Here is an 11,656-nt window from a genome sequence, read left to right on the forward strand (position 1 = left end):
TCATCCATCCATTTTATTCCGCTTATCCGGGGCTGGGTCACGGTGGCAGCAGTCTAAGCAGGGACTCCAAGACTTCCCTCACCCCAGACGCTTCCTCCAGTTCCTCCAGGTCCTCTGGTGGGACCCCAGGGTGTTTTCAGTTCAGCCAAGAGACAGTCCCCAGGGCCTCCTCTTGACGTGGAGGAGCAGCGGCTCCACTCCGAGCTCCTCCTGTGTGACTGAGCTCTCACCCTATCTCTAAGGGAGCGCCTAGCCACCCTGCGGAGGAAGCCCATTTCGGCCGCTTGTATCCGTGATCTTGTCCTTTTGGTCATTACCCAGAGCTCATGACCATAGGTGAGAGTAGGAACATAGATTGACCAATAAATTGAGAGCTTTGCCTTTCAACTCAGATCCTTCTTTACCACGACAGTCCGATACAGCGACCGCATCACTGCACACGCTGTACCAATCCACCTGTCAATCTCACACTCCATCCTTCCCTCACTCGTGAACAAGACCTCGAGATATTTGAACTTGAGGTAAAGATTCTCCACCCGGAGAGGGCAAGCTACCTCCTTTTTCCGGTCGAGAACCATGGCCTCGGATTTTGAGGAGCTGATTCTCATCCCAGCCGCCTCACACTACAGCTGCAAACCGCCCCAGTGCCTGTTGCAGGTCCTGGCTCAAAGAAGCCATCAGGACAACATCATCTGCAAACAGCAGAGATGAGATCCTGTGGTTCCCGAGGCAGACCCCCTCCGGCCCCTGGCTGTGCTTAGAATTTCTGTCCACAAATATAATGAACAGAACCGGTCCAACATGCACCAGGAACAGGTCTGACTTACTTCCGGCAATGCGAACACAGCTCCTGCTTCAGTCATACAGTGACTGGACAGCCCTTAGCAAATGGCCCCGGACCCCATACTCCCAGAGCACCCCCCAAAGGACACCACAAGGGACACGGTCGAATGCCTTCTCCAGATCCACAAAGCACATGTGGACTGGTTGGGCAAACTCCCATGAATCCTTGCAGACCCGATGGAGAGTATAGAGCTGGTCCAGTGTTCTTTGACCAGGACGAAACCCGCACCACTCCTCCTGAATCCGAGGTTCAACTATTGGACGGGAAGGCTGAGGAGTGTGATTCCCCTGTAATTGGAACACACCTTCCAGTCCCCCTGCTTAAACTAGAGGGACCACTACCCCGGTCTGCCAGTCCAGAGGTATTGTCCCCGACTGCCATGCAATGTTGCAGAGATGTGTAGGCCAAAACAGCCCCACAACATCCAGAGATTTAAGGTACTTGGGACGGAAGACGTGACGGTGGGATTGAGGAGATCCTCAAAGTGTTCTTTCCACCATCCGACAACATCCCCAGTCAAGGTCAGCAGCTCTCTGCCCGCACAGTGTTGGTGAACCACTGCTTCCCCTCCTGAGGTGTTGGACGGTTTGCCAGAATCTCTTTGAGGCCGTCCGATAGTCCTCCTCCACGGCCTCCCTGAACTCCTCCCAACCCCGGGTGTTTGCCACTGTGACAGCACAAGCCGTGGCACACTTGGCCCACCGTTGCTCATCAGCTGCCTCAGGAGTCCCACAAGCCAACAAAGCTCGATAGGACTCCTTCTTCAGCCTGACGGCCTGACGACCCCTTACTTCCGGTCGTCCACCTTTGGCCGCTGCGACAAGTACCACAGACCTTATGACCACAGCTGCGAGCGGCTGCATCGATAATAGAGACAGAAAATACAGTCCGCTTGGAATCCATGTTCCCAGCCTTCCCCAAGATCTGGGAGAAGGTCTCCCAAAGGTGCGAGTTGAAGAACCCCCTGATAGACGGCTCTGCCAGATGTTTCTAGCAAATCCTGACAGTACGTCTGGGCCTGACAGGTCTGTCCGGCTTCCTCCTCCTCCAGCAGATCCAACTCACCACCAAGTGGTGATCGGTTGACAGCTCTGTCCCTCTCTTCACCCGAGTGTCCAAGACACGGGGCCGGAGGTCAACTGACACGACAACAAAGTCGATCATTGACCTTCGACCTTGGGTGTCCTGGTGCCACGTGCACTGATGGACACCCTTGTGCTCAAACATGATGTTTGCAATGGACAAATTATGGCTAGCACACAAGTCCAATAACAGAACTCCACTCGGGTTCAGATCAGGGAGGCCGTTTTCCCAATCATGCCCCTTGAAATGTTTGTTAAGTAATAAAGCTTCTTAGTTGCATCACATATACATATATCAAAATACTGAATGCATATTAGTTCCAATAAAGCTTTTTAGGTGCATTATATATACATATATATCAAAACACTGAATTCATATATCCTTTGAATGTTGTATCCCTTTGAAGGTTGTTTAACAAGCACCATTTTTGTACTAAAGTTTGAGCACTGGTTTGATACTCTAACACTGAAACTATTCATGCATTATAATAGTCCTCCTTTAAAGGCAACATTGTGTGTTCTGAATTATGGGAAGCAGTTGGGTGCTTTACAGAAACTCCTTTACAGAGATAAGGCAGCCAGACGAGACTCAAGGCCAAAAAACAGACCGGTGCAGTTGGGGATGTCCGAGAGAGGTGAACGAGGCCGGAAGGAGGAACCAAGGCGTCAACCTGCTTAACATAACATTTGCATATTCATGTTGTATATTATCTCTGGGTCAAGGGAAAGGTAGTTAGTCAGAGCGCCTGACAGTAAGTCTTGTATATGTAGGCTGTTAGGAAAAACATTTGGACCCCAGAGCTCTGTATTAGGATTGTAACTGTCAATAAATAAACTTTTGAGATTTGAAGTGATCGAATCCAGTCGTCATTTTTGATAGAACACGCCTAACACCCTTCAAGTGTCATTGTCATTACCCACATGGGCATTGAAGTCCCCCAGGAGACCAACGGAGTCCCCGGTCGGTGCACTGTCTAGTACCCCTCCCAGGGACTCCAAGAAGGCCGGGTACTCTGCACTGCTGTTTGGCCCGTAGTCCGACACAACAGTGAGAGACATGTCCCTCACCCAAAGGTGCAGGGACGCAACCCTTTCGTTCACAGGGGTGATCTCCAACACGAGACGGCTGAGCTGTGAGCCAATAAGCAAGCCCACACCAGCATGCCACCTCTCCCTGGGGGCACCAGCTTTCCATGGATCCTCCCACAGGTGGTGGGTCCACGTCGCTCCTTCGGGCTGAGCCTGGCCAGGCCCAGCCACCAGGCGTTCACTGGTGATCACCCACCCTCCATGGTGGGGCCCCGGTAACCCCAGTCCAGGCAATGTAGCAGGCCTTGATTGTGTACTTTTCATCGAAGGCTTCTGAACCGCTCTTAGTTGCACCCGTCCCCCTGGACCTGTTTGCTATGGGTGACCCTACCAGGGGCATGAAGCCCCCGACAACGTAGCTCCCAGGATCATTCGGGTGCTCAAACCCCTCCACCATGTTAAAGTGGTGGTTCAGGGAGAAGAGAGTGTGTCAAAAATGTCAAAAAAATTTGTAGAAACTAAAGCTACTAGCATCAAAACTATATACCAGTACTTTGAATTTGACTAGACTAGAAAAGTGGCTGGGTTAGTGGTAGTGCTACCAGAAGTTTAAGGAGTTCCACTCAATATAATTATAACACTTGCGTCAGAAAATGCCTGACTGTTATATAAGAGACATAGAACAAGGGCTGGTACTAATATCCATTCTATTGATATTGCTTATCTCAGGTGTGTCCATACTTTTTTCACAGAGGGCCACATGTTGAAACATTATTGAAGAAACTGGTGCCCTATACCACAAGTTATTAGAAAGTGCATAGAATCGCAGACATAGCTTTGACAGAACCAATTTGTTAAATAACCTGGCACCTATAGCGTAGGCATGTGGTGGAGAATAATCTTCATTTCATTTCATTTCCTTTGTAATAGTTTTAATCTTTGATGAGCAAGCGTTCACACACCACACACCCAGGATGAGCTTTGACAGAAATAGATAGAAAATAGAGATAGAGAATGTCACCACTTCCTCATCATTATTAAAGTAGCAACTCTTGAGCATAGTGATTTAGAGTTTGCTTGTAACTACTCTTCTCAAGGGGTCTAAAAGTCAGCACCCATCTGGAATATGCCCCAATACAGGGAGAACCAGTAAACCCTTCTCTTCATCACCCTGCAGCAGTAGCAGTATCCAAATTGTAGTAAATTGGTAATAGAGGTAGAGAATAGGCTGCAATTACCTTGACAGAATTATACAGACAATGTGAAGGGTTTGCATCAACAGTGGTTCCCCAGTTCCCCCCTGGTCACTTGGACAATCTCTTTCAGTGTGGCTGTGACCCTAAAATTTCATGCCAGTCTGGATTGGCATCAGACTTTAAACTCAAGTCCTTATGCAAGTGCTCATTTGTCATTTACAGAATAAATTGGTGGCAAGAAGTAGGTTTACATAAAGAAATGATATTCAGTAGTGACAACAATAGCACATCATTTATTAGACAAGTTATTAAGTTATTTTTGGGTCTATTTAAACCGTAACATACTTAGTTCAGTATTTTACATTCTATGCATTGTAAACTGCAATATTCATATAAAAAAGGTTTAATAATCAAAATAAATTCAGCTAATGTTAAAGGAACAAGCATTAAAGTTCACGAGGCTGATTTGACATAATACATCACATTTAAATCTGCTACTTATTGTAAACACTCCTCTCTGAAATCATTTGATTGATTTGAAAATATTCTGAAAATGCATTAGTAATTCTGGTTTGTCCCTTTGAATTTAGCCTCAAATGGGCAGAAATTAGTGGGTGAGTGGAAAGGTCTGACGCATTTCATGTCAACAGGCTGGTAATGTGACGCGGCTTCCTTGAACTTCCTGTTTCATTTACTGTTTCTGTTAGTACTTCAGTTGGTTGACAGCTCCAACCCTCAACAACCTTTCAAGTAAACTGTAGATCATGGAGATGGATGGTAATTTATAAGAATTCCAAGATGAGAAGTTAAGCAGCTGCTGTTTGAGAAAAGAGAATACATCATGAGTTTGGTAAGTTTGTGTTTTTATGTGATGTATTTACTTGGTGAAGATGGGAAAAACAGACATATGAAAGATTCACTGCTTAATTTTTCTAGTGTATCATACTGACTTGTCTCCATAAAGATGCCATTGCTTTGGCTAGAGTATTCCACGAGGCATTTTTACATCATATTACCATGCTGCTGTCTGTGTGTACACCAGAGGGAGTTTCTAAATATACATTACACATTTTTAAATTACATTGTTTGTTTTTTCATGCAATAACAATAAAGGAATCTTGAACCTTGAGCCAAGTCCTACCCGATATGTTTATTATTTACTGTACTGCCAGTGATACCAACTAAGCTGTTGTCCACCCAACTAGATTTAATTATAAAATGTTGACAAAAACCTGCACAATCATCATATCAACATTGGGACTTGATTGGGAATAAAAAACGGAACTTTCCTTGAACTAGATCAGGTCAAGTGTGAACCCACCCTTAATCTAAAATGATGTTGTTCTCTTTCTAATATTATTTTCTTCCAGGTTTGTGTGCTGACTTTCCTCGTCATCTCAAACTCTTTGGCTTTGCAAGAGCCATGTAAAACCTGCCCTCCCGGTAAGGCAAAAGATAAACATTACCATACATTTCACATTTATAACCAATGTAAATTAATAAACATACTAACATTAATTGTAGGTTATTACAGAAAGTCAAGCTGTGGTCTTGGTGAAAATGTCAAATGTGAAAAATGTCCTGATGGATACTACATGGACAAGGAAAACACTGAAAAAACTTGCATCGATTGTATGAGATGTGGTAGTAAGTACAATGTATAACTCATATTGCTTTCACAAGTTTTTTGTTGTTGTTTTTTTTCCAGTGTTTAAAAAATCTACGTATCACTGAATCACTTTTAAATGTATTATTCCATGAATGTCTGATCCAATAGGAAGTGTAAGTTACTTCAACTTACAAGTTATAAACACATGTTATTCATAATTTTGTATTTGGACATTTTTTACCATACTAGTAAGCATAATGAAGTTTTATTATTATTATTATTATTATTATTATTATTATTATTATTATTATTATAGTTACTTATGCTATATAAGTCTACTTTCATTACCCTTAAAATGAAATTCTGAAAACACAGTTATCAAATTGCCATTTACTGTATAATCTTGGTTACTTAGTTTATGTGGGGGAAAAAAACAGTTATTACTTATTTAATCTTTAAATGCTGAGAACACATACAATCGCATGCAAATTGACCACATATTGTACCATATTCTCTCTATTCAGTAAATATGGTGATGGTGAAAGAATGCACTTCTGTCGCTAATCGACAGTGTGTTAAAAAAGATGGTATGTGCAATAAATACTACATTTTATTTCAAATTATACACAATTTATACATTGTAATTTTAATGTAAAAATAATCATTGTTTTTTGTGTACCTAGAAGACAAGAGGCCGGAGTTACCTAAGTAAGATCTTTTTTCTTTTTTTTTTTTCATATTTTATTGTATTATTTATTTTATTAGCCAATATTGCAGTATTGTTTCATTTGAAATATAGCATCCCTAGCTCGTACCATTTGAAGTAAAATGTAAATGTAAAGTAAATCTGGGTTAGCATATCCTTCCTATGTTACAAATTTCTCAAATTTGTGTTTTGCTTTTCAGAATAGTGGACTGTAACCCATTATGCAAAGTGATAACAACAAAAAGTCCACATATTTCTACTAACACTGCAACTATTGCTACTACTACTACTACTACTACTACTATGACAAGAGGGTCAAATGTCACAACAACAAAAGTCCGTAAGTCCACTCTCATGTGCATTGTATTCTACAACTGAAATCAGATTCCTCACTACCTAAACCCCAGCTTGTGCAGCCAATCATGAATCAGTGCTAGTGCAGCCTCTGCATCAGTGAGTAAATTTTGGAGGTTCAGAGCTTTCACATGAGACATGGCCTGTCCATATACTGAGAATGAGAAAAAACTCCATGTAGAGGACAGTGTGTGACAACCCAAGTTCAGTTGTGATTGTAGTACTTTTTTTTTTAATCAGTTACAAATAATTTCACTGAAACATCCAGTCATTACAAATCTAGAGTGTATTTATCTATTGCATATTAACGGATGATGTTGAATGTTTGTCAGCTCCAGCTCTAAACCCTCTGGTGTGGGTGCTGCTGTTGGTGGTAATGCTGCCTCTTACGTGCTGCGTCTGTTTGTTGTTCATGACAAACCTGTACAAATATGTACACCTCTGCTGCTCATGCTGGAGAGACAAGCAGCACATGGAGGCACCTCTTCAGACAGACGCAGGTAAAGGACAAATCCATGGATCTATTAAAATAACAAAACATAACAAATAACAAAACAATAACACACCCCATCATTACAAGTAATTCCCAACAGCGTAGAAATATTTAAGGTGTAAATATATATTACAATTATTTATCATTAACATCACAAGTATTTTTGTCACAGCTCTTTGATTTTAGAGCTTTTTTTCCATGGTTCTGGGTTTGCTCCACAGAGTGCACTTACATATAAGTGCGCATATATGACATATATAATGCTTATATAACAAGATATATTTGTTGACTAAAAGCAAATTGGAGACTAGATCAAAGTTGCACTTTTAAACCTCAGAGCTCTAAACCAGACCATGAACAAACTCAATGTCAAAGGAACACACCTGTACGTGTCCCATGAAGAAAAGCAAAACTGTTCATCATAGTTAAGATAAAAAGTATATTTTCTGACTAAAACTACTACTAACTATCAAACTATTAAATTAGCAAGACATTTCTGTCGACTAAAACTAGACTGAAACTAAAAGAGTAATTAGCCATAATAAAGCATGCACAAAGATTTAATTCATAATTCAAAATGTCAGAGTACTTGTTGTTATGACTGATTTAGGCTTAATAAGTACTTAATTGAGAGGTTAGAATTAGGGTATTTGGTACTATTTGTCCATTATGACTTAAGTCTTTGTTCATGTTTTAGTAAGGCTAATTAAAATGTAGCTATTACAAAGTGTAGACACTATTATCTACTATCTATTATCACTTTTATACTATTACTTCTAAGACTACACCCTATGCTGTCATACATGCAGTGCTGCTGAAATGTCTTGCCTAAGGATTTAACAACTGAAAGATGGATAAAATGTGACAAATATTGAAAACAATTATAGGGAAAAGTTTACATATTAAATGTGTTTTTCTGCAAAGCTTAAAGATTTTGATGAAACAGGAAGCTAACTTGTTATCTTTTCACTGAACAGAACGAGGCTGTCTTCAAAGCCCGACCACACTGGTGCGTACTCTGGCCTTTTCTGATAACTATCTTTAAGTTTGTCATGAATGTGAGTGTTTAATCTAAACATTGAAAATGTCACCAGAAGTTCATTTGGAGACCCACAAATGTTCTCACATTTAACCTTTATTCTGTTCAGGATTTTACCTTCTATGAGGAAACTCCCATGATGGAGGTTATGAGCCCTGTCCCACCAGAGATACCTGCCCACAGTGCCCCCCAGCTGCCAGAGGTGGAACACAGCGGTAATACACGTAGACCAAAGAGATTATAAGTACACCTACTTGAGTAAGAGTACCATTACTTAAAAAAGGGCATTGTAGTCTTGTTTTAGACTAGTGATACACATGTTTCAACCTGGTGTTACTCTAAAAAACAATTGTTTTCTTAGTCAGTACTTGTGAAAAGTGGGAAAGTTAGAGGTAGGTGGTGGTACGCGTCCCCTGTAGCCACAGCTGCCCCGGGACAGAACTGTGTGACTGCCAATCTCCACCCTCCTACCACCTATCATACAATACCACACAGGTAGCCTGTTAGTTAGATTTGTCCACTAGGGATTAAAACATTGATTTAAAAAAAAATAAGATAATTAATCATATTTGAATGGCTATGTTTTCAGCCAAAGAATAATTAAATTAAATGTGTGCATATTTGCTGTACAAGAAATAACCAAATCTGTATTAACCCCAAAAGTGGACCACCCTCTGTAATTGGATGAGGCAGCAGTGCTTTCTCACTGTATTTTAGAAACTGCATGTTTGCATCAGTTTTGTGGCTGTTGTGGCGGAGAGGTAGGATTGGAAAACAGCAGCTTCTGCAGTGTAGCTCTTCTACAGATCAGATAGGGCTATCCCTGAGTATAGCATCACAAACTGAAAGATTTATATTTATTTTCTATAATATAATGAGTAAATGTGTATATGTAGGTGTATTTTAAATTGCATCAATAATTTACAAATGAGCAATAATGACTGAGGAACATTAGGGTTAGGAAATTCTGCATAATGGCTCAGTTTTATCCCGGAGCTGGGAAGTTGCCAGATACAAACATGGTTGTGTAGAGTTTTTGCACCTGAAAGGCAATATGTTATGTACATGATAATACTGCAATTATTATATTATATTGTTCATTCACTTTTTCGACAAACTTCAAACACTTAACATTTTCCCTCTGATTTTCTGTCTGCCAGTTTTGCAGCTGTGTTCAGCTGTTGTTAAATCTTTTTTCAATTTATTCCTATAAGTGTCACTGTCTTAATAAAAGCCAAAAGTAAAATCTGTCAACTGGACAAAAAGGTTGTAAGAGCGAAGACATTTCGCTGCTCATCCAAGCCACCTCTTCAGTTCTGGTCAGATTACTGGTGGACACTGCCTTATATCTGTCTGAAGGGAGGAGCTAACTACACTGAAACTGTAAACAGCTATTGTTTACAGTTTCTGCATGTAGACTAGGTCTATTGAGCTACACTTGGCTTTTACTATGGATCTGACCTGGACAACTGAGGAATTACGCAGTCACTGTCTCAACAATCTTGCAATGGATTCAAGCAAAACAATTATGAAGAGCTAGTCTTATTGTAGGCTACATGCCCTTTAACCTAGATCTTTTTTTTTTCTTTGGTTTTGGTGACTTCAAGTGCACAATGTTACAATTCAGCTAACTATTTTTAGGTTGGTTTCCATTTAAAACTATTGAAACCACTTTGACCTGTTTCAGTTGTTTCCTGGTTTACAGTTTAGGCTGGGTTTTACTTGGTAACTCTACACATGTGTGCTATATTTAACCCACATAAACAGTAATATCTGCTGAATGAGGTCAGAGAGGTGGCTCTGTCCGTAAGACCCCACTCCAACCAACCACCAACTAACACTCTACTTGACTTACTGTCTCAGTCTGCCATTTACTCTGAAAACCCCTGTGGTTTGAACAGAGCAAGAGAACTGACCACCTTCTGCAAATGTAACCTTCTTTATCTGATTTGTATCAACTGTAACTGTAGCTGCTTTGAAAATATCATCAAAACAAAAATTCCACCTACCTCAACCTCCAGGTTTTAAACCACAGCACTAGAAGAACTGTACCAGATTTCTTGACATTTATGGTGTGCATGTTAACATTCCTGGTTGTGCAGAGGGTGGTGATCTTTCTCAGTAGAGGAGCCATTTCCTCCTGTACTTCTTTGGGTTCTGGTTTCTTCCTCCCACCATCCAAAGACTTGCGTAAGTGCTCTGGTAAACTTAAAATGTTCCGGGCTTAGTTTAGATAAAACCTTGGGGGCCTTGGCTTGGCAAATTCAATATGGCTTGGGTACAGTGCAGCCTAAGTAAGTTGCTTTTGTTCAAAATTAGAAGTGTGACATGTCTCAAATAAATGGTCATCATTAAGATGGGCAAAAACAGATATAAACATAGAATAAGATTTTCTCACTCGACACTGACTTGATTTTGTGATTTACCGCTGCATTTTTAGTGATGGCAACTTATATGTTGCGCTGATATGTTTAGCAAAACTAGCCTATCCAGCTGTTTTCTGTTTATCGGTGCACACCACTGCTGTCAAGGTAAAATATTTTACATTTGCAGTGTGTAAAGCAACTATCACTACAGTGGATTATAAGAAGCCAAGCCATAGGCCCTATGGTTAAAGAAATGTAGCTTGAGCTTTTACTTTCAGACTTATTTAGATGGTAGGCCAAGTATGAAATATTTTACCCTATTTTCAGAGATGATAGTTTACTATAATAATAATAATAATAATAATAATAATAATAATAATAATAATAATAATAATAATAATAATAATAATAATAATAATAATAACAAGGCCCAGCGCTACTTAGCTTCTGAGATCTGATGAGATCAGACTTTGACAAGGAGGTTTGGCCACATCAGGATTCTTTTAAACCACAGTTTGACCCTCTTCTTCTTGTCTCTTCCCAGCTCTCTCAGACCAGACCAAGTGGGAGCCCTTCCCTGCCATCGTCCTGTATGCAGTGATAAAAGAGGTGCCTCTGCGTCGTTGGAAAGAGCTCATGCGTCTGCTCTCAGTGGCTGATCAGCAGCTGGAGCGAGTGGAGCTGGACGTGGGCTTGAGTTCTATGGAGAGACAGTACCAGCAGCTCAGGCTCTGGAGCCAGAAGTCAGAAGCCAAAATAGATGACATTTACTCAGCACTTCACTACATGGAGCTCACAGGATGTGCACATATGATCAGGGAAAGTCTTGACCAGATACGTTTGAGATCACAAGGGGGCGTTGTCTAAAACAAACTAAAGACTACAACACAGTTGATTATCTTCAGTACAGAAAACATGTGAATTTTTCTAACCTCAAA

General features: G+C 40.8%; 1 protein-coding gene across 1 annotated transcript; it reads left to right on the forward strand.

Annotated features, from left to right (window-relative positions):
- Window positions 1–6,462: 6,462 nt before the first annotated feature.
- Window positions 6,463–11,656, forward strand: si:ch211-112c15.8 (tumor necrosis factor receptor superfamily member 1A). The gene is made up of 6 exons (XM_055222899.1): window positions 6,463–6,468; window positions 6,667–6,806; window positions 7,153–7,320; window positions 8,291–8,322; window positions 8,462–8,567; window positions 11,263–11,656. Exons 2-6 carry the CDS (start codon window positions 6,770–6,772, stop codon window positions 11,583–11,585), a joined length of 666 nt encoding a protein of 221 aa, XP_055078874.1. The 5' UTR covers window positions 6,463–6,468; window positions 6,667–6,769; the 3' UTR covers window positions 11,586–11,656.

This window comes from Periophthalmus magnuspinnatus, chromosome 7 (genome assembly GCF_009829125.3).
Source record: "Periophthalmus magnuspinnatus isolate fPerMag1 chromosome 7, fPerMag1.2.pri, whole genome shotgun sequence".
Classification (NCBI taxonomy): Eukaryota; Metazoa; Chordata; class Actinopteri; order Gobiiformes; family Gobiidae; genus Periophthalmus; species Periophthalmus magnuspinnatus.